This window comes from Zophobas morio, unplaced genomic scaffold (assembly GCF_036711695.1).
Source record: "Zophobas morio isolate AGI-343-1 ecotype UQ-CSIRO unplaced genomic scaffold, CSIRO_AGI_Zmor_V1 ptg000041l, whole genome shotgun sequence".
NCBI lineage: Eukaryota > Metazoa > Arthropoda > Insecta > Coleoptera > Tenebrionidae > Zophobas > Zophobas morio.
Genome location: NW_026972146.1, coordinates 3,091,358 through 3,119,323, shown reverse-complemented (window position 1 = coordinate 3,119,323; position 27,966 = coordinate 3,091,358). Strand labels below are relative to the sequence as shown.

General features: G+C 37.6%; 3 protein-coding genes across 3 annotated transcripts in view; 2 read left to right on the top strand and 1 right to left on the bottom strand.

Moving 5' to 3' along the window:
* Window positions 1-122: 122 nt before the first annotated feature.
* LOC135140821 (uncharacterized) lies at window positions 123-6,552 on the top strand. Its single transcript, XM_064071517.1, has 6 exons — window positions 123-504; window positions 676-922; window positions 1,538-2,093; window positions 2,143-2,654; window positions 2,708-2,863; window positions 6,168-6,552. Exons 2-6 carry the CDS (start codon window positions 686-688, stop codon window positions 6,441-6,443), a joined length of 1,737 nt encoding a protein of 578 aa, XP_063927587.1. The 5' UTR covers window positions 123-504; window positions 676-685; the 3' UTR covers window positions 6,444-6,552.
* Window positions 3,192-5,436, bottom strand: LOC135140822 (serine/threonine-protein phosphatase 4 regulatory subunit 2-like). Its single transcript, XM_064071519.1, has 2 exons — window positions 4,385-5,436; window positions 3,192-4,026 (listed from the first exon to the last, which is right to left on the bottom strand). The coding sequence occupies exons 1-2, from the start codon at window positions 5,249-5,251 to the stop codon at window positions 3,394-3,396; spliced, it is 1,500 nt and encodes a 499-aa protein (XP_063927589.1). The 5' UTR covers window positions 5,252-5,436; the 3' UTR covers window positions 3,192-3,393.
* A 72-nt stretch (window positions 6,553-6,624) lies between the features above and the next one.
* LOC135140823 (E3 ubiquitin-protein ligase goliath-like) overlaps window positions 6,625-27,966 on the top strand; it is a 77,261-nt gene continuing 55,919 nt past the window's right edge. The window contains exons 1-2 of the mRNA XM_064071520.1: window positions 6,625-6,723; window positions 7,473-8,222. Of these exons, the coding sequence (XP_063927590.1) occupies window positions 7,736-8,222 (487 nt within the window). The 5' untranslated portion in view covers window positions 6,625-6,723; window positions 7,473-7,735. The remainder of the gene's footprint in view (window positions 6,724-7,472; window positions 8,223-27,966) is intronic.

Here is a 27,966-nt window from a genome sequence, read left to right as displayed (position 1 = left end):
CTTCATTAACACGCGCAGAAACAAGTCTGAAAATTAATAACAAACACTAAAGGAAACAATCTCAGACACGCTCCGACAACAACAACGTTTCGTGAAATGAAATTTTTACATGTTTTCTTATCTCTGGAATTCGTTCCAATTATACCATCTATAAACGTGGCTTCAGACCTCCAGCATCAGTACCAGCACATACCCACCTTTGTAAACTAGGCCTTATTACAATAAGTGAAAGCTCCATTCCACTATACCGTCGATTTTTCTCAAGCGCTTTGCTCGGAAATCTCCGAATAGAACATTTTAGTGTCAGGTTGGACTTTGTATCATTGGACTCCGTACAGTTATCTAGCCTTACATTTTAATTAAATGTAATCCGCAGATTCATTCAAAACACCCATAGGTGCAACAAAGGCAGCGCATTCAGTCGTGCGATTTTTGAGTGAAGTGTAATCAGTGGAAAAAATTATTTTTTAATTGTTTCCTGTGGCCAAGGTTTTTTCGTGTTAGGTACAAATTTTTTATTAATTGTTGTTTTTTGTGAAGCGACCCTTGGACTTGTGTTGAAAACACTCTTGAATTTGTCCAATTTGGACGACTATAATTAACGTTAGGCGCACTGTTTACTAAAAATATCGTCGCGATCTAATAATAATACAGATTGAGTTGTTTTTTTTTCAGATTTGTTAACATGTCGCGATTAATTCTTAAGGGTGCTCCACTCGTACAAAGCTTCCAAAATTGCGGGTTTTTATCCGTAATTCCGAACAGTTCAAGGTTTAGGAAATGCAATTTTTTGAACCAGAGTAAGAGGTTCAGCAGTGGCGTAGTGCAGTCGCCTCTGGGGCCGGGGAAAAAAATCCCCAGTGTGAATTTAATTGACTATATTTATCAAGACAGCGAAAAATGGGTGAAAGAGCCGGCCACAGTAAGTAATAATTAATTACTAATTAAGTATTAAATTATAAGGTTTCGCGCCAGTTTTAACCTCACAAAAATACATAAACCTGTTTCACACGATGGCACATTTGGCATTTTTCTGATTGGCTTCGCTTGGCATTGGACGTTCGAATTCAAGAATCTAAGGATCTTATCGCACGTGCTGTAAATTCCTTCGTTCACGTAAAGATAATACAATGATGCGTAATCTACTTCTACAAAGCGCACTCACTCGAAATATCCAGCTCAAGAACAAGTACCTTTATCTCTTATCGATGCCACACCGACATTGACGACATTCTTTTTTTAATCACCGAACTTTGAACACTTATTACTTCCTCGTCAAAATATTCTCCAGGATTATTTATGTACGGGTCATTGTAAAACTGACCCATTGTTTAAATTTAAGTACACTTAACCGGCTAAAGTAAGATTTTGGATCCACGACTTGACCTCTCAGTGTTATCAACTCGAGTGCATTTACCTTCACGTCAAACATGTTTTTAAAACTGGTATAGCGGAATCAAGGCCAGGGACTTTTTATTTAATAATTATGATACGTCTAACATTTATAGAAAACTGAGTTCTGATTGGTTTTTTGCAGACTTGTGCCATCTCGGGTCGTTCTTACACCTACGGAATGTTGCGCATGCTCATCAACCGGTGTGCGCAAGCGCTCCTGGGTCACTGTGGTATGAAACCCCGCGAAGTCGTGGGACTACTTTTACCCAACATCCCCGAATTTACCATAATTTGTCATGGTGCCATTGAGGCTGGATTGACGGTGACTTTCGTCAACCCGTTGTACACTCCTGACGAAATTAAACGCCAGTTTGACAACGCCGGGGTTAAAATGATTGTCACAATACCGCTTTTACTGGAAGTCGCGTTGACCATAGCACCCCATTTGGCAAACTATAGAAGTACCGTGTGTATTGGTGGGGAGGACGATCCTTCTAAGAACGTCCACGGGCTTCAGACTTTGCTGATGGCGGAGCACGAGTCGGAGCTCCCTGGATTGAACCCTCAAGAGACTGCGATTTTGCCGTACTCGAGTGGTACCACTGGACTTCCGAAAGGGGTGATGCTGTCGCACTATAATTTAGTGGCGAATTTGGTACAAGGGGATCATCCAGCTTTGGAAGATAAATTCAACAGAGGTTGTTTTATTGTTTGTTTTACTAGAGATGAACGAATTTTGTTTTATAGATGGTAAACCACACACGGTACTGACAGTACTGCCGTTCTTCCACATTTTCGGCTTCAACGGGATTTTGAACCTTAGTCTCAGACATGGGGCTCACGTTGTCAGTATTCCGCGGTTCACTCCAGAGGACTACATTAAGGCGTTAGTCCAATACAAACCCACTTTTGTCCTCGTTGTTCCCTCTCTTCTTCTATTTCTATCAACCCATCCAGCTGTCACTAAAGAGCACCTAAGTTCTCTGGAAGCAGTACAGTCCGGGGCTGCCCCTCTAACCGAAGGTCTTCTCCAAAAGTTCCGCCAGAAGATCGATAGAGACGACGTTTTGATTAGACAAGGTTATGGTATGACTGAAACGTCTCCAGTGACGTTCTGCATGCCCAGATTGACACCTCCGTCCAAGATTGGTACCATCGGGCTACCATATCCCGGGACTGAGGCCAAAGTTATTAGTTTGACGACTGGGGAAACTTTGGGGACCCATAAATCGGGAGAACTCCTGGTTAGAGGGCCACAGGTACCGCGACTTTTGGTTTGTTTGAAATAAAATAGGGTAACACGTGGTTGTAGGTCATGATGGGGTACTTAAACAATGAACAAGCCACTGCAGAAACCCTGGACAAAGATGGGTGGCTGCACACAGGCGACGTGGCGTACTACGACGAAGATAGCTACTTTTATATTGTGGATAGATGCAAGGAGTTGATTAAGGTGAAAGGAAACCAGGTAAGTGCACAAATCGTTTATTCATTGAAGTACAAGTTGAATTTGGCGCGCAAATACTCGTTTCTTATTGGCTATTAAACTGTCATGAACTCTCGTTAATTGCTTTAATTATGAAGCAATTGGTTGGTTTGAATTTCGCGCCTAAACATTTTTGTCTTTGTTAACAAATAACTAGATTGTTAGGTTAGAGCGTATTACTGGTTGCCTATCAATCGGCACCCAGTGACCTCAATATCGATCTACTTTCTCTTGGAATTATAACGGTTTTTTCAAGGTAGTTATCGAGCACAAACAAACCCAGCCAATCTCTCAAGGCACCAAAACAACCTTCTCATCTGTAGATAAAACATTTAATCAGTTCTTCGTTACGTACAAATTTATTTACCTACTCTACATATAAATTTAAAAAAAAATCAGCTGACAAGTCAAACCATCGTTCTTGAACCTCTATCCATAAATTATAAATACTTAACACAATAAGGCGCCTCGTTCAGTTAGCCTCGGTGACCATAAAATAAAGCCTAAATTAGTTATAACGGTGAATCAGAGGTGGCCTCGGCTCTCACAACCTCCTCGACCTTCTCACTACTGCTGTACTCCTCGTCCACCTCCATCGGCGTCGCCGCCTCCTTCTTGTCCGCCTTCTCCGCGTTCTGAGATTCCGCCTCGTCGCTGCTCTGCGTCGCGTTCGCCTCGTTCTGCGTGTCCACCTGCGGCTCCTCCCCCTCCTGCGAGGAGTGCACCTCCTCGTCTTTATCCGATGACGTGATTTCGACGTCTTGTTTAGGTTCCTGCGGTTGTACGGATGAACACTTTGTGGTATCGACAGTTATTTGTTCACTACTCTCGATCTCGTCCTTGGGCTCGTCTTTCTCTTCTTCGTCGTCGGCGTCTTCGGGCGTGCTCTGGGACGTGTCGGCCTCGTCCACCTTCGAGGTGGCTTCGCTTTCGGTGGACGAGAGCTCGCTCTGGGACGACGCCTCGTCGGGGAGGGCCTCCGACGTCTTGTCCTCTTTTATGTCGGTGTTCTCTTTCTCGTCCTCGGTGCTCGACGAGGAGTCGGCATCTTCGATCTGCTGCGACGAAGACGACGACGAGGAGGTCTCTTCCTCGGGTTTCGGCTCGGGGTCTTTGGAAGCTTCGCTGGATTTGTCGGAATTGTTCTAGAGAGAATTGGAAACAACGTTACAAAAGTATCAATTTACTGTGGACATTTAAGTACAGTTCTACGAATTGTGATGAATAGCGCCTGCGAGGTAGACAACCAGTAATTGATATTTCAAAATTGTTTTAAAATTTCAAAAAGCTGTTTTCGAAAATTTTGGGGCTTTTTTTGAGGTTTCAGGACCGGTTTAAACCAACCGGAACTGCGAAGTAGCATCACACAAAAAGTCGATATCCAGTGATAACTACCTAAAAAACGCCTTATCAGCAAGTTTTTGACCATGTAAAAAAAATTGCTCGCTGCGTTCGCGTTAAACTTGCTATCATAGTCCGAGGTCCCTTGTCTTGAATACTCACGCAGGACTCGGTGATCTCCTCGTTTGAGTCGGAGGACACCACCGGCTCCACGCTGCTCCGCCTCTTCTGCACCCCGGCCGGAATGGCAGTGATAGTAACCGAGACGTCGGCCTCGTCGGGATTATCTTGTCGTGCGCACGTGTTCGATGGCACTGGTTCGATGGAGACGTAGGGCTCCTCCGAGCTGCGGCACGTGATGACCGTGTCCTGCGAGGACGTGCAAGCCGCGTCCGGCGGCTTGGACGCCGTCACCACCGTCTCCTGGACCTGGTTCTGCCCCTCGGCGCTGTCGTTCTGGTACGCGGTGTCGTTCTGCAGCAATCTAGGCCACGCCGGGCTGTCGTCCATCTCCTCCACGTTGATGTCGTTGCTGCTGTTGCTCGTCTCCGGCAGGTGCTCCGACTCCAGCCCGTTCATGATCCCCTCGCCGTTCTCGGTGGTGCGCCGCCCCCCGGGCTCCACCGTGCTCACCACCAGGATGTTCTTCTCCAGCGCCCGCATGTACTTGTCTATCCGGTTGTACTCCTTGCGGGGCGTCGTCAGCAGCTCGCAGATGCGCTGCAACGTGAAGGGGGCCGCCGCGAACGTGTCGAGCTTCTCCAGGATGAAGTTCTTCATGTTGTCGTAGTTGAAGATGTCGACGTTGGGGCACGGCGGGATCTCGACGGAGGGGCAGGTCTCGTAGAAGTCGGTGATCACGCTGATCATCTTCTCGCGGAAGAGGCTCTTCACGGCCGACCACTGGTACACGGGGTCCCCCGTTTTCGCCACGAAACAAAGGTACTCCTCGAGCTCGCGGGGGATGTCCTTGGGCCGGCTCTTGCTGAACTCTTCCAAACTGTGGAGAATCTCCTCGGGATTTTCCATTCTTACGGTTTTTTACGACAGGATTTCGCACCGACTGCACCAGCGGGCACCATCTACTTGCGTCAACAAGCGCACCTATGACAATAACGAAGTTAGCTGCGGTTCGATACGGTGACGCTAATGACAGGACGGGATCGCGCACAGCAAAAACACCAGCGCCGCGCGACCAAGGCTTTGGAACGAGTAAAGGTCGGGAGGCGGAATTTTACCTAAAGCGATTTCGTTGATGCCGATATCGTTACATTTAATTAAATGAGGCGATAAACGATTCGAGTGACGTTAGCCCACGTCAGATTTGGTGACATTTGACATTTGGGGAATTTGTGTGGCAACCACTGATTAAGCGAAATTCGCTCGTATTGCGATCAATTAAACACAATTTGCGGACATACAGAGTGTTTAAAAAAAGCGACACAAGTTAATTACAACAAACATAAAAACGATTTGCAGTTTTTGCGATTTTGCTCCACGCGGCAGCCATCTTTTGCGACCTAGTGATTTTCGGGGGGTTGGTATGAAGCTATTTTACGTGTCATTAATGTGTCAAAAATGTTAGAATCATGTTATCTTCTGTATGCGGCACAGCATAACCTACATACGAAATATTTAAAAAATTAATTTCCATCTGTATTCTGTAGTAATGCAGTCAATAAAAATTGAAAACAGATTTGCACATTCTTTAATAATTAATTACAAAAATGCAGTTAGCACTGAATTTGTTTTCTTTGTAATAAAATACGCAAACAAAAACTCGTGTCATAATATATTATTACAACCCAGATTAAACATTAATGTAGTACAAAATATAAATCTAATCCGCTGACCGCAGTAACTTTAATATCGCTTTTCTTACTTATTATAATATAAAACCCCCCAGAGGTCTTATTTTGCCGTAGTAACTTTTTATTCTGCCCAGGTTTCGCCCACCGAGCTCGAGAACCTGCTGCTCGAGATGCCCGGTGTGGCCGACGTGGCCGTGGTGGGAATGCCCGACGCCCTCGCGGGAGAGGTTCCCAGGGCTTTTATCGTGCGCCACCCAGGGAGCAATTTCAGCGAAGACGACGTTTTGCTCTACATTAACCCGAAAGTGGCCCACTATAAAAAAATTGCCGGAGGCGTTAAGTTCGTCGAGACCATCCCCAGGAATCCCAGCGGAAAAATTCTAAGGAACGAGCTCAGAGTGCACGCCTAAATTCTGTTTTGTTTTTGTACATAGGCTAGGCTTAAACTGATATGATTTTATTATACTGTGTTTATGTTTTATAATGAAGTGCTTGTTTGTAAATACACTTTTTTACGTATGTTTTATGGATTTTTAGTCGGGGTTATTACGCGTCGGATGGGGAACACATGCGGATTATTGTTTGTGTTGTAAGGATGCCTTCTTATAATTAGTGCGGCGAAGTGGGTAATCGGTTTAAAAGATTTCGTGATGTAATTGGGTTGGAAGTTTGTTGTGGTGCTGTTTTCATGTAAGTATGCACAAATTAGGGCAGCTAGGAGCGTGTTTTTTGAATATAAATTTCAAAATTTTTTATTTTATAAATTTTGAAGTTGGGTTATGCAACACATAATACACTGACACATTTTTTTTAATACGTTGTAAAATTGTAGACAAAGGTTGTATGCAATAAGATGGTGTTGAATAAGTACCTTAAGTAAGTAATTAGACGACATCGACATATATTGAAACATTATACATTTTTTGTTCAAATCTGTTTGTTTGTTGTATTAGTTTCTTATTTTTTTTGGTGAAAATTAGAATTGGTTATGCAACACACAAAACACGCAGTTCGAAAAAATCAACAGCTAAAAAATTTTAGCACTTGGCCGTGGTGTGAGCACGCGATTCACGCCATAATGAGTATTAAGGCGACATGCGATAATTGATTCCCTCTGGGTGCGTCAGGGCACTCCCTTAAAAGCAAGGCTATTTTTTCGGGCAATGTGAAAAATCAAACTCTTGCCAAGAACCCAAGCACTTGTGACCTTGTTGTAAAAAATGAACCAATTTCCACGGCCATCCAATTCCATCCAAACACGCACTTACGCACCGCTGAAAAAATATTTGTGTTTTCGTGCGTCCCCCAAAAATATTTTTTATTTTCCCAGTAAAAATTAAACCCGCAGTAATAAAGTTTGTAATCGCCTAATTACCGCGCAACCACAATAAAATAATAAAAATCATAAAGCTAAAGCCGCGTCCTCGGTACTCTTCCAGCCTCACTCACCAGTGACGTCACAGTGGACATTCTTCCGTCCCCCACTTGGCAACGCCGCCTGCGGAGGAAAACCACCTGCGCCGGAGCAGGAGCCTCGCTCGGCGTTCAGTCGCATTCGAAGCCTCTTGGAGTTCGGTTGTACGAAGGCAACCCGCGAACGATCGTGAGTCACAGGAAAAGTGCAGTTTGGACAAAGAACGTCGCTTTTCAGTGTGACAGTGCCCCTCCAGACCATGCCCCAGGTTGCGTAACGGCCGACAGAATGTGCGCTTCGCTTCTCATCGCCCTCGGGCACGTGCTGCTGGTGTCGGCCTCCGCGGTGCCGGAGGACTGGGTCTCGGGCTCGCCCTTTTCCCATTTTACCAACGACGACAGCAGGGCCGACACCTTCACCTCGGCCTACCTGAACGTGTCGCGGATGACGGACGAGGGCTGGGTGTGGGACAAGACGGAGGTGGGTCGCTACGGGGGCGGCTACGTGGGGCCGGCGTACGGGCTTTTGGTGCACGTCAGCGCCAAGGGCCATCCCGACGACCACACGGGCTGCACGTTGCCGCTGCAAAGTAGTCGCGCCGACCGCCGCCTGCCGCCCCCGGGGGAGCCGTGGATCGCGTTGGTCAAGCGGGGACGGTGCAACTTCGAGGTGAAGGTGGAGAATGCGTTCAGGAGCAACGCCGCCGGCGTGCTGGTCTACAACGACAGGGATTCTTCGACTCTGGACAAGATGAAGCTGTCCAGCGATTCCGGACGTAAGTAAACAAGTTAAGTGGCGCTTACACAGGCGCGGACGTGCACGTGGCGCACCTGTGTAAGCGTACCTTTAAATTTTTTTTTATGTAGACGGTTTTATTAAGCGACGATGTCAACCAACTTACTATCGATTGCAAACATCCATTAAGTGCTTTACGTCTCTGTGAGAGCAGAACAACGTGTAAAAACGACTATTAAGATCTTTTTATGATGTTTTCGCTGTTTCTTTATCTTGGGTGATTATAAGGTAGTTCGTGACCCATGAAACGTGCGCGTCTTTGTTTGACGTTTTGTCAATTATGTGCACAAAACAGTTATTTATACAATGAGCGGTCTGAATTAAACTTGCAAAAACGAGTTACGCTCTCACGTTAAAAATGCGATAATTACTACTTCCTGTATGTGAAAATCTAGTGGAGATTAATCTATTAAAAAAATATAAGTGCGATGGCACCATTGGTTGTCTATTGCTTACACAAAATCTCCATTGATAACTTTGTGCCAGATTTCGTAACTAGACAAATTAAATTGGAAATATAAGTAAAGATAGTTATTAATACATAGATCGTATTATAGTAAGATAATAGATCGATTGTTTTTAATAAGCCAATTATACCTCACTTACTTCATATATACATTGACAATTGTAGTTTTATATTCGCATTGTGAAGTGTTTTTCACTTTTCATAAAGCTAACATTATACCACGATTAAGGATGTCGAAGGCTTAATTTAAGCTTGTGGATCAGAATTGAAACGTTTGCTTATAGTTGTTATTGTTCATATCAATAAAACGGCAGATTGTGAAAATAATACAATTCCAAGGGTCATTGCGTTTCATAACATACAGGGTGTTTTATGGTTATACCGGGTGTCTGGAAAATGGTGGATTAACTCTCCACTAAGCTCTTAACAGTCAACTGGTGAGTCTGGGAAAAGTCGTAAAATAAGATTGGGTTGTTTTCGTAATAATTTTATAAATGACGGTACAAATCAGCAAAATTCGAGTAATCTTTGACGTATTAAAAATTGTCAAAGTTTTCAAAACCCTACGTTTAAAATGTTCGCATGGAATTTTTTTTTTTTAAATTATTTAAAACAATTTTGGAGGATTTTGGTCTTCTGTTCTTGTAAAATTGTGACCTGACCTGTTTTCGAGTTAATTTTGAGACCCCGTTTTTTTTTTCGAAAATTTAAAACTATCTTGAGGTTCTAGGTATTCCTGTTTGGAAATAATTTGAAAGAGCTTTGGAGCCTCTAGTGCCTTTTCTTATAGTAAATTTAATTCCATTTTTTAGAGGATACGTCATTTGCCAAAATCAGTCTTATCCTAACAGTACTAGCCCCGCCCACCCACCCTCTCTTTTCTTAGAGTGTATCTCATTGACAAAATCAGTCTTATCTTTACAACGTCAAAAAAGTGACCGCTTCTTGAATGGTCCTCCTATTCATATTCGAAAAAAATGTAGAAATCTAGGATAAAAAGGCAAGACTGATTCATAAACCACAAATATTGCAGAATGTAATTATCTAAAATTTAAATAGTATTTACCAGGCAAAATTTTTAAGGTGACATCATCAAATTGCTGGTGGGAATGATTGATAAATTTTGGTTGGCGTTTGACGATATTTCTAACATACATTTAAAATTTGACGACACGTAGTTTTGCAATAATCTCTCGAATAAAAAGCGACACAGACGACAGTCAGATAAACAGGTAGACGGAAACCGGAAATCTAGTTTATCCCGCTCTTGGGGCCTGAAACGTCCAGAAAACCCCATTATACAAATATTATTTCATAGTTTACCTTCGTAACGTAAAAATAAAATCTGTTGAAGCAAATTTTACAGTTTGTGTTCGAGTCAACGAAACCAAAGTCGTTTTTATTTCCCGAACTCGTCAAACAGCTAATTTAAATATTCTGCATATATTAATCTCCGAAACTACTGGACTGATGAGGGTGAAATTTTAGCTAGATATATTTTTAGAATGCCGCAGATGGAAGCGAAATTTGGGTGATCATCCCCACTCAAAATTTCTTAAAGGGTATATCATTTGCCAAAATCAGTCTTATCCTATGTAGTAGTTGCTAAGATAAAACTGATTTTGGCAGATGACATACGTTCCAAGAAAAGAGAGGGTGGGTGGGCGGGGCTAATACCTGTTACGATAAGACGGATTTTGGCAAATGAGATACCTTGTAAGAAAAGAGAGGATGGGTGGGCGGGGCTAGTAGCTGCTAAGATAAAACTGATTTTAGCAGGTACTAGCCCCGCCCATCCGCCCTCTATTTACTTAGAGACATCTCATTTGCCAAAATCAGTCTTATCCTAGCAGCTACGAGCCACGTCCACCCACCCTCTCTTTTCTTACAAGGTACCTCATTTGCCAAAATTACTCTTTAACTTAGCAAGTATTAGCCCCACCCACCCACCCTCTCTTTTCTTAGAAGGTATGTGATTTGCCAAAATCAGTGTTATCCTATGTAGTAACTGCTAAGATAAAACTGATTTTGGCAGATGACATACCCTCTAAGAACACAGAGGGTGGGTGGGCGGGGCTAACACCTGCTAAGGTAAGACTGATTTTGGTAAATGAGACACCTTGTAAGAAAAGAGAGGGTGGGTGGGCGGGGCTAGGAGTTGATAAGATAAAACTAATTTTAGCAGGTACTAGCCCCGCCCATCCACCCTCTATTTACTTAGAGACATCTCATTTGCCAAAATCAGTCTTATCCTAGCAGGTACGAGTCACGTCCACCCACCCTCTCTTTTCTTACAAGGTACCTCATTTGCCAAAATTACTCTTTAACTTAGCAGGTATTAGCCCCACCCACCCACCCTCTCTTTTCTTAGAAGGTATGTGATTTGCCAAAATCAGTCTTATCCTATGTAGTAACTGCTAAGATAAAACTGATTTTGGCAGATGACATACCCTCTAAGAACACAGAGGGTGGGTGGGCGGGGCTAACACCTGCTAAGGTAAGACTGATTTTGGTAAATGAGATACCTTGTAAGGAAAGAGAGGGTGGATGGGCGGGGCTAGGAGTTGATAAGATAAAACTGATTTTAGCAGATACTAGCCCCGCCCATCCGCCCTCTCTTTTCGTAGAGAATATCTCATTTGCCAAAATTACTCTTTAACTTAGCAGGGATTAGCCCCACCCACCCACCCTCTCTTTTCTTAGAAGGTATGTGATTTGCCAAAATCAGTTTTATCTTATGTAGTAACTGCTAAGATAAAACTGATTTTGGCAGATGACATACCCTCTAAGAACACAGAGGGTGGGTGGGCGGGGGTAACACCTGCTAAGGTAAGACTGATTTTGGTAAATGAGATACCTTGTAAGGAAAGAGAGGGTGGATGGGCGGGGCTAGGAGTTGATAAGATAAAACTGATTTTAGCAGATACTAGCCCCGCCCATCCGCCCTCTCTTTTCGTAGAGAATATCTCATTTGCCAAAATTACTCTTTAACTTAGCAGGGATTAGCCCCACCCACCCACCCTCTCTTTTCTTAGAAGGTATGTGATTTGCCAAAATCAGTTTTATCTTATGTAGTAACTGCTAAGATAAAACTGATTTTGGCAGATGACATACCCTCTAAGAACACAGAGGGTGGGTGGGCGGGGGTAACACCTGCTAAGGTAAGACTGATTTTGGTAAATGAGATACCTTGTAAGGAAAGAGAGGGTGGATGGGCGGGGCTAGGAGTTGATAAGATAAAACTGATTTTAGCAGGTACTAGCCCCGCCCATCCGCCCTCTCTTTTCGTAGAGAATATCTCATTTGCCAAAATTACTCTTATCTTAGCAGGTATTAGCCCCACCCATCCACCCTCTCTTTTCTTGGAAGGTATGTTATTTGCCAAAATCAGTCTTATCATATCTAATAATTACTAAGATAAAACTGATTTTGGCAGATGACATACCTTCTAAGAAAACAGATGGTGGGTGGGCGGGGCTAGCACCTGATAAGGTTAGAATGATTTTGGCAAATGAGATACCTTGTAAGAAAAGAAAGGGTGGGTGGGGCTGGTAGCTGTTAAGGTAAAACTGATTTTAGCAGGTATTAGCCCCGCCCATCCGCCCTCTATTTTCTTTGGGAGCTCTCATTTGTCAAAATCAGTTTTATCCTAACAGGTACGAGACCTGTCCACCCACCTTTTCTTTTCTTAGAGAGAATTTCATTTGCCAAAATCAGTCTTATCATAACAGGTACTAGCCCCGCCCACCCACCCACTCTTTTCTTGGAAGGTATGTTATTTGCCAAAATCAGTCTTATCCTATCTAATAGCTGCTAAGATAAAACTGATTTGGCAAATCACATATCCTCTAAGAAAAAAGAGAGGGTGGGTGGGCGGGGCTTGTAGTTGCTAAGATAAAACTGATTATTCCTAAAAAAGAAAAAAATAAAAGGAGGATTTTAGTCATCATCGGTACTAAGAAATCAAAAAGTATGCCGGAAGAATTTTTTTATTATTTTTTGGAGCTCCCAAAACCCCTATACATAACATACTGAAGAGTTAATGTGGCATTTTCCAGACACCCGGTATATGAATTAATTGTATGACAGCAAATCGCCAGAAAAATCTGTTTGGAAATTTTATGATTCGTAGCAACAATTACTCTGTTTCCGGTTTCGCAAAATGAACACAAATTGGGTTTTTTAAGTGAAATTACACCTTTTTCAACTTTTGTATAGAACTGTGGTTTCCAGAACGAACACGAGATTGTGGTTATATAACTCAATTTTCGAGCAAATATTACAGGAAAATTTCGGTTTATTAACCTCGGTCGCAACTATGTTGCCATGTAAAATGACCCGTGAATATATTTTCTACAAAATTTCCAGTTTCGTTTTCGTGGAGTAAACTCAGTTATTAATTGCTTCCTAATGTATGCTGTACCTGCGGCTCCCCTCTTCTCACCCTTTTCTAAACCCAAACACGATTTTTTTATTTAGAATATAACTCCACAATCTTAAAAGTCAAGGTGGATTTTTTTTAGAATGTTTTCCCGAGTACACGTTTCGAAAGCCCCTGAAGTGTAAAAAATGCGCTAGATCCTGCCAACGCCAATCCAAAACTTTTAAAAGCAACGTTGAATACACAGCTCCTGGCGGCTTTGTTTTTGTCGTAATTTATTAAAAACTTAAATTGTCGCAAGAGACAAATTATTTGTTTAAACTACGCCCTGAGCAAACGAAGCGCAACTTCGATGTCGAGTAGAAAAAAAGTGTCTCAGACGTCACTAGCACATTTTCATGACCATCTTGGATGATCGTAAAAAGCCAAAATTCGAATCTGCTCATTAAATTATTTTGACGTGGTTCATGTTAATGTTCTCTGTGAAACCGACTTAACATTTTTAATACCGCCATTATCATAATTGCCCACGATTAAAGAATTATTTAATTAACATACTTCATTACAAACAACCCAGCCATAAAGTAGGAAATACACGTTTCGTGTTTTTGGTCAGGTTGGCAACATATTTAATGATGACATTCGTTCTAAAGTATCACATACACACCCTCGTCAAACGCTCACACCGCTTGTCACACGTCCTGTTGAAACCATACACTTCCGCCTCGTTTTCAATACCCAAAAAAAGAAACGCAATGTATTTACAAATATCGCCTGACATCAGCAAACACCTTCGTCAACCACGTCTTATCTTTATCGGGTGCAATCCGCTATCTCCACACCCACGTCTCCACGAATTCGCTTTCATTACACAGAGGCTGACATTTTAATTACTTAATTGTTTTCGATTGCGGCCCATGATTCATTTTAATCCGTCTCGCTGGAAGAAACTTAGTCATAGTTGGTCAGACTGTTTCGGCTCCGGTACCTGAGGACGAGTGTGCGGTCGTTGCCTCTTGGCCGCTGCAGAAATGTGGTTTCCAACGAGAGCCATTAGTGCGTCTCGATGCAGTTGGTATTAGTTAAATGTCAAAATTCATTGGCGTGACCTTGGCGCTGGGAATGTTGTATGGAAGGAGTGTTTATTTTTTTGTTACACTGTATCGATTTAAAACTAATAAAAGTAATAAGGACAATTTGTTGTTTACAAATCGCGGCTTGAATTATTTATTTCGGTTTGACGTTTGTGTTGCCAACTGAAATTTCGAGGGGGTTGGGTTGGCAACGCAATGTCGAAACATTGTAACCTCACTTGCGGTTTTTCCTCAAACTAATAATAATTGTGACTATTTTGTTTAATAAAGCGTCTGAAATAGTGTTTTTCCCCACAACATCGCAAGAATCTTCGTTCACGTTTGTTTATTTGTGTAAACATAAAGGTTATGCCATATTTTAGACATTAATTTGTTTGAGATTTGCATTTTAATGAAAAATTTCCATTAAATTTAATCGTATATTTACCCAGTCAGATGTGATTGTGTTATTCTCCCTCCGGGAAATCGTTAAAAAAGATATAAATTTCGTTTTCAACGGTTTATTTAATTTGTGTTTTAATAACACGGTGCTGAAGAGAAATGAACTGTAATAATACTGGTTAATGTATTGTTTGGTGTTAAAACGCAAAGTAGATGAGTTAAATAAAATTATGACTGGGTGAATTCTAACCTCTTTCGGAACAATCGGACAATAAAACCGTGGTGTGTAGAGTTGGCTACGATTTGTTATGGTTGGCAACTCTGCTCTATAAACGTCAATTCGGTAAGTAATTGTGTGACACGAAGTTGTAAACATATTGATGAAAAATCCACTCTCGTTACGTTTCTTACGATTTCTGCGTAAACATAACTGTTCACTTAATTTTCAAAAGGTGATAAGTAATTTCAAGGAACCATGTTTGTGTACGTGGCGCTAATTTCCATAAAAATATGAACAAGGCTGCTCAGCATTGTCTTTGAACAAAAAGCATGTAAATAAAGATTAATTATCGGTTAATGAATGCATCGATGACATATTTCAATGGAAACTAGAAGATTGAGTGTGTTTTATAGACCCCTTCAACGTCCATTTTCTGTTTTATTTATCAAATTTTAGTCTGCAAACAATTACCGTGTGACAAACTTGTGAGAAAATTTCTGGGAAAGTGGAAACCAACAGAAAACGTAAACACCAGATAACGACACTTGGGAATTACAACAATCGCTAAAAATATCCTGTAGTAGGCTATCGAAAACACTTGTAGATACAAGTACACTTGAGACAAACACCGGTCAATCTCCTTGCTTCGATTATGCTGTACCCAAATGAATTTGGGTAACTAATCAAAAGGCGATTATGCCCCTAATGCCGTCTTTTCCTAACGACCTACCCCGGCAAATATTTAGTTTTAGATCCGCATCGCCTTGTTTACTCGAAAGCGGCTATTTCGGTCACGGTTGACATTGTCCTGTACAGGTCACGTGGCTATTTTTATAGCCCTCCCAAGTGGGAGAATCCAGGTTTGTGTGCACGTACGAATCGCTTTATTGGTTGTAAAGTCACCCTCCTCGAAACACCCCGATTTGCATAAACTTAGAGCGAAGAGCGTGAGTCGTGTGTGGCTCAACGTAAACACTTTAATAGTAAAAATTGCCCAAATTGGTTCCATTAGAGTAATGTCTTTTTGAGTGGTCGTGTTAATCAGTTGCCATTTCCTGAGCAAAACGCGGATTCGGGCTCGAGACGGTGTAAACACCGAGTTTAAGGACCCAAGAGATAATTTATGGCTCGTATTTTAAAATTAGATGCTGATAAAGGTTAAGGACCCTAATCAGGTGTTCACGAGAAGGTTGTTCTACCTGGTCGGGGAAAGGGTCGAGGGACACGTGGTGGTTATAGCCCGGATTATTTTATTTTATAGCTTCTAGTTTGGCGACGAATTTTTCTTCTAGATAGAAGTCGAAGGTTTACCTGTTTACGGTTTTTATAAGTTTCGAAATTCACTTACGTCAGTTGATCACTTCCTTGTTTTAATTTGTTGCGTTGCTTGACATTGCTTTCGGAATTTTATGTAAACTTATGGTTGCGTTTCTGTTCGGGTCATGTGACAAGCATGTGACACTTGAAGTATGTAGTTTAATTGGGAGTAATGAATGTCGTGATGTAAAGCTATTAAACGGTCGCTTTTTTGCATGAAAAACGAATTTTGGGTTTGATATCAAAAATAAAATTACAACTTTCGGACTAATACATCTTGTCTATCATTTTTATCTATTTTGCAATATTTTATTACGATTTAGACTTGCTGGCTTTCCGAGTGCCAATAAATTCATCAGTTCAGCATTAGCACTAAACTAATTATCTCATTTTTATGGGAGTTTTTAAGATCAGTTGGGCTATTTTTGGAAATTGTAAGCGCACCACAAAGGGAAGGGATGCTACAGGAACTCAAATCTTCAAACTTAAAAACCTCGATATTTTAATTCAAGAATTTAAACGACTGGAGGCAGATAACCTTAAACATTTTGTCCGCTACCCTCGACTACGCCTCGGATGCTGCATTTACATGAACCTTGGACATATTTTAATTTGAAAAGTTTCAGCGATGTTTGGAGACAGATAAACGTGAAAATGTTTATTGTATAGAGTGGAAATAATGTGAGAACAGCCATAAAATGACGCTGTAGACATAAAAGCGTCCGGACGGGTCCATTTGCGAAATTAGGGGAAGGCGACGGTGTCGTTCGTTTCAGAGAACATAGAGAAGTGTCATAGTTTAAATTAAATGACGATTTATGTTGGCAACAGTGTTCGTTTCTAACTAGGAATAAAATTAACTAGAAAAAATGTCATAATATTTTTAACGAGGCGTTTTACTTTCGACAAATTGACACTAGATTTACCAGAATATTACAAACTGCTTACTTCACTTTAATTCAGGTCAGACGAATTACAGGTCGTGGTCTGAGAACTTGTTTGATCTACAGACCAGAGCGCACTCAGGCCAATGTCGACTCTAAACGTTCGGAAACGATTTGATCCGTGATCTGATACACATCCTAACCGGTTTCGACCATAATTTCTTGCTGTTTCAACTTTCGAATTCTTAGTTTTTCGAAATTTTACTTTGGGGACTTTTCAGGTTACAATTTCTCAATTTTTCAATTTCTCGGTTTTTAGTTTTTCTCTTCAATTTTACGCTTTTTAAATATTTCGATTTTTTCAATTTTTGACTTTCATAAACTCTTTATTTGTCGATTTTTCAATTAATTGATTTTTCAGGTTTTTTGGTTTTTCAATTTTTCAATTTTTTAATTTCTCAGTATTGGGATTTTTCAGTTTACTTGTTATTCAATTTTTCGATCTTACGATTCTGCATGTTCTTGATTTTTCAATTTTTCGATTTTTTTAAGATTTCGATATTTCGACTTCACTTTTTTGATTTTTCGATTGTTTAGATTTTCACTTTTGGGATTTTTCAGTTTTTCTATTCGTCAGTTTTTCACTCATTTTTCAGTTTTTCGATATTTCAGTTTTGGGATTTTTCAATATTTCTGTTCTTCGACTTTTCAATTTTTTAGATTTCTCAGTTTTTTGGTATTTTAATTTTTCAATATTTAAAATTTTAGATTTTTCGATTTCTCGATTTTTCATTTCAGCTCTTCCATATTTCAGTTTTTCAAATGTTTCGATTTCTTAATCTTTCGATTTTTCGACTTCCCGGGTTTAGATTCAATTTTTCAATTAATCGATGTTTTGATTTTCCCATTTCTTGATGATTTAATTTTTAGATTTTTCAGGTTTTGATTTTTTATTTTTTAGTTTTTTCAAGGTTTCGATTTTTTGACTTCACTTTTTGGATTTTTCGATTGCTCAATTTTTCGACTTTTTAGGTTCGCAGTTTTTGGAAATTTCAGTTTTCGGATTTTTCAGGTTTTCCATTTTTCAGTTTTTCTTTTATTTTTCAGTTTTTCGATATTTAAGTTTTGGGATTTTTCAATATTTCGTTTCCTCGATTTTTCAATTTTTCGATTGCTTAATCTTCCGATTTTTCGACTTCCCGGGTTTAGATTTTTAAAATTTTTCGATTTTTCAATGTTTTGATTTCCCGATTTAGTTTCCCATCAATATTTCGATTCTTTGACTTTTCGATTTTTGGCTCCTGGATTTTTCGATGTCGATTTTTTTGATTTTTCCATTTTTCAAGTTTTAGAATTTTTCAAATGTTTTGATTTCTTAATCTATCGATTTTTCGGCTTCCCGGTTTTAGATTTTCTGTTTTTCAATTGTTGTTTTTTCAAATTTTCGATTTTTTAATGTTTAATTTTTATAAACTCTCAATTTTTCGATTCTTCAATTAATCGATGTTTTGATTTTCCCATTTCTTGGCCTTCGAGTGTTTAGATTTTTTCTGTTCTTCAATTCTTTAGTTTTTTGATTTTTCAGGTTTTTGATTTTTTATTTTTGATTTTTAGGTTTCGATTTTTCGATTGCTCGACTTTAGAAAAAACTGAGAACCTAGTTCTCAATTTTTGGATATTTCGACTTTTCGATTTTTGGCTTCTGGAGTTTTCAATGTGTTGATTTTTTTACTTTTTCGATTTTTCAATTTTTCGATTGCTTAATCTTCCGATTTTTCGACTTCCCGGGTTTAGATTTTCTGTTTTCAATTGTCGTTTTAAATTTTTTTATTTTTCAATGTTTTGATTTCCCGATTTAGTTTCCCATTTCCAGTTTTTCTTTCATTTTTCAGTTTTTCGATGTTTCAGTTTTGGAATTTATCAATATTTCGATTCTTCGACTTTTCGATTTTCGACTCCTCGATTTTTCGATGTGTCGATTTTTTTGGTTTTTCGATTTTTCAATTTTTCGATTTTTAAATTTTAGATTTTTTAATTTTTAAAATTTTGGATTTTTTGATTTCTCGATTTTTCATTTCAGTTCTTCGATATCTCAATTTTTCAAGTTTTCCATATTTCAGTTTTGACATTTTTCAATTCCGCAAATTTTCGATTTTTCAATTTAGGAATTTTTAAATGCATATGTGTATATCAATTTGGCGATTTATCGATTTGTTGGTTTTGTACTTCTATAATTTTCCAAAATTTTTCGATTTTTTAAATTTTATATTTTTCAATTTTTCGATTTTTTCGTGGCTTGATTTCTCGAATTTTAAATTTTTCGATTTTAAAATTTTTGATTTTTCGATTTAATTTTTCCATTTTTCGATTTATCGAGATTTCGATGTTCTGATTTTTCGATTGTTCAATTTCTCGATTTGTTAATTTAAGTTTTTCAATTATCGTTTTTTTCAAATTTTCGATTTTTTAAGTTTTCAAATTTGACTTTTATAAACTCTCAATTTTTCGATTTTTCACTTAATCGATGTTTTGATTTTCCCATTTCTTGACCTTCGAGTGTTTAGATATTCCGATTCTTTAGTTTTTCGATTTTTCAGGTTTTTGATTTTTTAAGGTTTCGATTTTTCGACTTTTTAGGTTCTTGGATATTTTGGGTTTTTGGATATTTCGAGTTTTAGATTTTTGGCTTCTGGAGTTTTCAATGTGTTGATTTTTTTACTTTTTCGATTTTTCAATTTTTCGATTGCTTAATCTTTCAATTTTTCGACTTCCCGGTTTTATTTGTTTTGATTTCCCGATTTAGTTTCCCATTTTTACTTTTTCTTTCATTTTTCAGTTTTTGATATTTCAGTTTTGGGATTTTTCAATATTTCGATTCTTCGACTTTTCGATTTTTGTTCCTGGATTTTTCGATGTGTCGATTATTTTGGTTTTTCGATTTTTCAATTTTTCGATTTTTAAATTTTAGATTTTTTGATTTTTAAAATTTTAGATTTTTCGATTTCTGATTTTTCATTTCAGTTCTTCGATACTTAAATTTTTCAATGTTTCGATTTCTTATTCTTTTGGTTTTTCGACTTTCCGGTTTTAGATTTTCTATTTTACAATTGTCGTTTTTTCAAATTTGACTTTTATAAACTCTCAATTTTTCGGTTTTTCAATTAATCGATGTTTTGATTTTCCCATTTCTTGACCTTCGAGTGTTTCGATTTTCCTGTTTTTCAATTCTTTAATTTTTTTATTTTTCAGGTTTTTGATTTTTCAATTCTTCGATTTTTTAAGGTTTCTATTTTTCGACTTCACTTTTTTGATTTTTCGATTTTTCAGTTTTAGGATTTTCCAAAATTTCAATTTGTCGGCTTTTCTATTTTTGACTTCTGGATTTTTCCATGTGTCTACCTTTTTACTTTTTCGATATTTCAATTTTTGGATTTTTAAATTTTAGATTTTTCAATCTTTTGATATTTTAATTTTTCAATATTTCTTAATCTTTCGATTTTTCGACTTCCTGGTTTTAGATGTTCTGTTTTTCAACTTTTCGATTTGTTAATTTTTCATTCCCGATTTATCGAGATTTGATTGTTCAGGTTTTCGATTTATCAGTTTTTCAATTTTTTATTTTGGCCTATTTCGGTTTTTCCAGTTTTCTATTTTTTTGTTTTTTGATTTTTCCGCTTTTCCAATTTTCAACTTTGAACTTTTTGTTTGTTGATTTCTCTATTTTTCGACTTCTCCATTTTTCGATTCTCAATTCTTCAGTTTTTCATTTTTTTCATTTTTCAGTTTGTCAAGTTTTCGGTTTTTCGATATTTTTGACTTGACGATTTTTCGATTTTTTGATATTTCAGTTTTTGGATTTGTCAATATTTCGATTCTTTGGTTTTTCGGTATGTCGTTTCGATTTTTCTTTTTTTTTTTGTTTCGATTTCTCGATAATTTTTCCCTTCTTCAGTTTCTCGATTTTTCAAAATTTCGATTTGTCGATTTTTGACATTTCTAAATTTTCGATTTTTCGAGTTGTTGATTAATTAGTTTTTCGGTTTTTCAGCTTTTTCGATTTCTCGATTTTTCGACTTTTAGATTTTTCGATTCTTTGGTTTCTCGATGTCTCCATTTTTCAATTCTCGATTTTCAGTTTTTCAGTTCTTCAATTTTCATATATTTGATTCTTCAATTTTTCAAGTTTATTTTTTTTTTATTTTTTTAACTTAACGATTTTTCGACTTTTCGGTATTTCAGATTTGGAACTTTTCAATATATATTTCGACTCTTCGATTTCGGTATTTCGTTTCGATTTTTCGTTTTTTTTGATGTTTCGATTTTTCAATTTTTTGATGTTTCACTTTTTGGTTAAAAAATAAAAAAAGGAAATATCAAACAATTTAAAAAAAATCAAAGATTTAAAAAAATCTTGGATCTTTCAATTTTTTAATTTTGATTTCTCGATTTCTTAATTTTTCGCCATTTCAGATTTGGGATTTTTCAATTTTTCCTCGATTATTCAATTTTTCGCTTCTTCAATTTCTCGATTTTTCAAAATTTCGATTTGTCGATTTTTTAATTTTTCGATTTCTCAATTTTCCGATTGTTCAGTTCTACGATTTTTCATTTTTTGACATTTCTAAATTTTCGATTTTTCGAGTTGTTGATTAATTAGTGTTTCGGTTTTTCAGCTTTTTCGATTTTTCGACTTTTAGATTTTTCGATTCTTTGGTTTCTCGATGTCTCCATTTTTCGATTCTCGATTTTTCACTTTTTCAGTTCTTCAATTTTCAGATTTTTGATTCTTCAATTTTTCAAGTTTATGGTTTTTTGATTTTTTTAACTTAACGATTTTTCGACTTTTCGATATTTCAGATTTGGAACTTTTCAATATATATTTCGACTCTTCGATTTTTCGGTATTTCGTTTCGATTTTTCAATTTTTTGATATTTCACTTTTTGGTTAAAAAATCAAAAAAGGAAATATCAAACAATTTAAAAAAAATCAAAGATTTAAAAAATCTTGGATCTTTCAATTTTTTAATTTTGATTTCTCGATTTCTTAATTTTTCGCCATTTCAGATTTGGGATTTTTCAATTTTTCCTCGATTATTCAATTTTTCGCTTCTTAGTTTCTCGATTTTTCATATTTTCGATTTGTCGATTTTTTAATTTTTCGATTTCTCAATTTTCCGATAGTTCAGTTCTACTATTTTTCATTTTTTGACATTTTTAAATTTTCGATTTTTCGAATTGTTGATTAATTAGTTTTTCGGTTTTTCAGCTTTTTCGATTTTTCGATTCTTTGGTTTCTCGATGTCTCCATTTTTCGAATCTCGATTTTTCAGTTTTTCAGTTCTTCAATTTTCAAATTTTTGATTCTTCAATTTTTCAAGTTTTTGGTTTTTTGATTTTTTTTAACTTAACGATTTTTCGACTTCTCGATATTTCAGATTTGGAACTTTTCAATATATATTTCGACTCTTCGATTTTTCGGTATTTCGTTTCGATTTTTCGTTTTTTTTTATGTTTCGATTTTTCAATTTTTTGATATTTCACTTTTTGGTTAGAAAATCAAAAAGGGAAATATTAAAGAATTTTAAAAAAATAAAGATTTAAAAAAATCTTGGATTTTTCAATTTTTTAATTTTGATTTCTCGATTTCTTAATTTTTCGCTATTTCAGATTTGGGATTTTTCAATTTTTCCTGGATTATTCAATTTTTCGCTTCTTCAGTTTCTCAATTTTTCAAAATTTCGATTTGTTGATTTTTTAATTTTTCCATTTCTCAATTTTCCGATAATTCAGTTCTACGATTTTTCATTTTTTGACATTTCTAAATTTTCGATTTTTCGAGTTGCTGATTAATTAGTTTTTCGGTTTTTCAGCTTTTTAGATTTCTCGATTTTTCGACTTTTAGATTTTACGATTCTTTGGTTTCTCGATGTCTCCATTTTTCGATTCTCGATTTTTCAGTTTTTCAATTTTTAGATTTTTGATTCTTCAATTTTTCAAGTTTATGGTTTTTTGATTTTTTTAACTTCGATTTTTCGACTTTTCGATATTTCAGATTTGGAACTTTTCAATAAATAAATATTTCGACTCTTCGATTTTTCGTTTTTTTGATGTTTCGATTTTTCAATTATTTGATATTTCACTTTTTGGTTAAAAAATCAAAAAGGGAAATATCAAAGAATTTAAAAAAAATCAAAGATTTAAAAAAATCTTTGATTTTTCAATTTTTTAATTTTGATTTCTCGATTTCTTAATTTTTCGCCGTTTCAGATTTGGGATTTTTCAATTTTTCCTCGATTATTCAATTTTTCCTCGATTATTCAATTTTTCGCTTCATTAATTTTTCATTTTTCAAATTTTCCCAATTTTTAGATAGTTCAGTGTTGCGATTTTCCAACTTTTAACTTTTTGTTTGTCGATTTCTCTATTTTTCGATTTTTCGACTTCATCACTTTTCGATTTCTCGTTCTTTTGATCTTTCAATCTCTCAATTTTTCAATTTTTCGAATTTTTAAGTTTTTTGATTTCTCGATTTATCGAGATTTGGATTTTTCGATATTTTGATTGTCAATTTCTCAATTTATAGATTGTTCAATTTTTAACTTTTCGATTTTTCGGTTTTGGCCTATTTAGATTTTTCGATTATTAGATTTCTCGAATTTTCGATTATTTTAATTTTTGATTTTTTTTCAAAGTCACTAAAAACATTTAAAAATCCATACAAAATAGAACACAGCGTTTCCAAAACATTTTCCCGAAAAAAATCCATTGGGTTATTACGATTTCAGCAATATTCTTAGTTTAAGACGTTTTGCTAGTATAAAACACAAATAAAGAAGTAATTCTTAGTTAAACAAAATATGTAAAATCACCTAAATATGTACCAAAAATATTCACTTGGTCGTTATAACGACCAAACAACTATTTCCCGCAGAAATTCTAATCCAAACCAACCAAATCGCTTCTGAACGATTAGAGTCGACATTGGCCTGAGCGCACTCTGGTCTGTAGATCAAACGAGTTCCCAGGCGACGTGAAACAAGTTTTTTGTATGTCGCATGATTTTTGTTGTTAAATAAGGAAGCAAAGGAAAAGCTCTAAGCTTAGTCATACATTTTACATACAATCCAATAAGTGCGCACTGGATTACAATTAATATTCAATATTATAATCACCAGTGCCGGAAATTGCGTACCCTTCAAGTCTGGTAAAACTACAATGACGCACTTATCGCACAGGGAAGTACTCCAGCCGAGGTTACCCCATTTTTCTCGTCGTTAAACTAATCTCCCGCAACTAATCTCGCCCTCAACCAAATCTCCCTTCAATTAAACCCGAAACGATTAAGGTATTGCGTTGGCCGTGCACCCTGCGACATAAATAAAATACCATAATATCGATTCGTCGTTGTCCCTCTCGGAAATGAATAACGTGGTTAGACTGCGGTAATGACACCCCAACTAACCCACAATTCTTTTCCAGGCTTCGTAGATAATTGCCAAAGAGCACACGGACGGAAATGTAAGCCATTTTTCTGCTTGTTTGTTTTTGCACATTTGTCCACATTACAAGCCTGAATCGCACCCGCACGGACGAAAAAAGCCGCCAGATGTGCTCCCAGCTGGCCGGGAGGCGGCTGCATGTGGGGCCCAACGGACGAGTCACTGATTTATCGAGCAACTGCGTTTGAATTTGGCGGGCGAAACGCCCGACTGTGACGTCAGCTCCATTTTCGCGCTACTCACTTCTGTAATAAAATTTCGTTGCATGAATGACCCGACTGATAAAAAACAACCTTGGTTTTTGCCTTCGCTCCGACCACCTACCTTTGTTGTGTTTGTTTGTCCGCTTGTAAATCACTCGGTTTAATTTCGCAAACGGCGTGTTTACGTGAGATTATGCAAAAATTAATTAACTGAGTCATCGCGAAGGTTTTTCGACAGACAATGCGCTACGCAATACGCAAAGTGGGAATTCGCTCCCTTATTGATTTCGTTACGCCACTGGGGTTAGGAATATAAATAAACACGGAGCGAATTCAACACCTTGTTGCTGCTAATTAGCGTGGATAATTTAAGGAATCGCGTTTTCGCTAGGACGTGTGGCGTTTATTATATTTGTATTAATATATTTGTGTTTGGGGAGATCGCTGCACAAAACTGTAAGCACGGTATTGTCCTTGATCGTACACACCAGAATTTATAGGTGGGATTAGTGTTTATGGAAACGTTCGCGTTATCTTGTCTATTAGTTGGGTAAAACGAGTCAACTAATAAATTGGTATTGAGCCGCTTTCAAGGGCAGGGTATTGTTGGTATAGGAAACGAGATGATAGAGTCGCAAAATTGGCACCGAGGGAAATCGGGACCAGCCCTTGCAGAACTGCGAAAGTCGGCTCGGTGCCAGAGCGATATTTTACCGCAATGAAGTATAATTAAGAAAAAATGTTATCTGCGTCTGATTCATCGAACCTTTGTTTCTTTCAGCGTGTAGCTGTAAATTGTCATTAACATTACATTTCGGATGATTTATTAGTGCTGCATGGTTTTAAAAAAAGAACGGTAATTTTCGCACCAGGTTGAATTATTTATTCTTCGACAATAATCGGTTTATAATGGTAGTCCTTAATACCGTAATGAGTTTGACCGGAAATGACATCGATGTTTTGCCGACTCTAACGGATACGTGATTTTATAAGGTGTAGTCCATTAAATTTTGCATTTAATCGATCAGTTCCTGTTGGTTTTTTATTCTATTTTTAAAAGTGCTTGAAAATTCCCGCTTTTATTGCATTTCGTATGATTATTTTATTGGCGGGGTACGTCATAGCCGTCTGTGTGATTCGTAGTTTTAGAACGTTTAGACATCCTTAATTATGATCGTAAATGAAAGAATAATAATTTAAATTGTAAAGCTATTTTTAGAATGTTTCGTAACTCCTAGAATATGCAAAAGTAGGTCCGTCGACTGTCGGAGAGAAACTACTGCACTGATTGTGGTGAAATTTTGTCAATATTGTAACAACAAGTTTTATTTGACACATTAATCGCCGAAACTACTGGACTGATGGGATGAAATTTTAGCTATATTTTAGAACACTGCAGATTGAAGTGACATTTGGGTGCCCTTTATTTTCTTAGAAAGAAGTCATTTGCCAAAATCAGTCTTATGTTTACAACGTCCAAAAAGTGACCCATAACGGGATGGAACCCGCAATTTTTTCGATCGGCCGCTTCTTGAATGGTCTTATGTTACAACAAAATGTGGAAGCTTAAAATAAAAAGTCAAGGCGGATTCATAAACTACAAGTATAGCAGAATGTAATTACATAAAATTTAAATAGTATTTACCAGGTAAAATTTTCAAGCTGACATTATCAAATCGCTGGTGGGAATGATTGATTAATTTTGGTTGGCGTTTTACGATTTTCGCGATAATTCTAACATACATTTAAAATTTGACGACTATCGGTCCGGTAGTTTTGGACTTATCTATCGAATAAAAAGCGACGCAGACGACAGTTAGATAAACAGGTAGACGCAAACCGGAGACCTATTTTATCCCACTCTTGGGGCCTGAAACGTCGCGAAAACCGCATTATACACGTATTATAAAAAAAATATATAAAAATGTAAAAATAAAATCTGTTTAAGCAAATTTTACAGTTTGTCTTGGAGTCAATGAAACGAGAGTCGTTTTTATTTCCAGAACTTGTCAAACAGCTGATTTAAATATTCTGTATACATTAATCTCCGAAACTACTGGACTGATGGGGATGAAATTTTAACTATATTTTAGAATGGCGCAGATCAAAGTGAAATTTGGGTGATCATCCTCATTAAAAATTTCTTAAAGGGTATATCATTTGCCAAAATCAGTCTTATCTTTACAAGTATTAGCCCCCCCCACCCACCCTCTATATTCTCATAGGATATAGTATTTGCCAAAATGAGTTTTATCTTAGCAGTTATTAGATAGGATAAGACTGTTTTTGGCAAATGACATACCTTCTAAGAAAAGAGGGTGGGTGGGCGGGGCTAGTACCTCTTAGGATAAGACTGATTTTGGCAAAAGAGATACCTTTTAAGAAAAGAGAGACCGGGAATATCATTTGTTAAATTCCGTCTTATCTTTACAAGTTTTTGTCCCACCCACCCACCCTTTCTTTTCTTAGGTCATTTGCCAAAATCAGTTGTTTCTTAGGAAGTACTAGCCCCGCCCACCCACCCTATATTTTCCTAGAGAGTATATCATCTGCCAAGATCAGTCTTATCTTAGCAAGTACAAGCTCCGCCCACCCACCCTCTCGCTGCTTATAGGGTATGTCATTTGCCAAAATCAGTTTTATCGTAGCAGTTATTAGATAGGATAATACTGTTTTTGGCAAATGACATACCTTCTAAGAAAAGAGAGGGTGGGTGGGCGGGGCTAGTACCTGTTAGGATAAGACTGATTTTGGCAAATGAGATACCTTTTAAGAAAAGAGAGACCGGGTGTATCATTTGCCAAAGTCAGTCTTATCTTCACAAAAATTAACCCCACCCACCCGCCCTTTATTTTTTGGAGGATGTCATTTGCCAAAATCACTTGTATCTTAGGAAGTACTAGCCCCGCCCACCCACCCTATATTTTCTTAGAGAGTATATCATCTGCCGAAATCAGTCTTATCTTAGCGAGTACAAACCCCGCCCACCCACCCTCTCGCTCCTTATAGGGTATGTCATTAGCCAAAATCAGTTTTATCTTAGCAGTTATTAGATACGACAAGACTGATTTTGGCAAATAACATATCCTCTAAGAATAGAGAGGGTGGGTGGGCGGGGCTAGTACCTGTTAGGATAAGACTGATTTTGGCAAATGAGATAGCTTCTAAAAAAAGAGAGACCGGAAATATCATTTGCCAAAGTTCGTCTTATCTTTACAAGTTTTAGTCCCACCCACTAACCCTTTTATTTTCTTGTCGTTTGCCAAAATCAGTTGTATC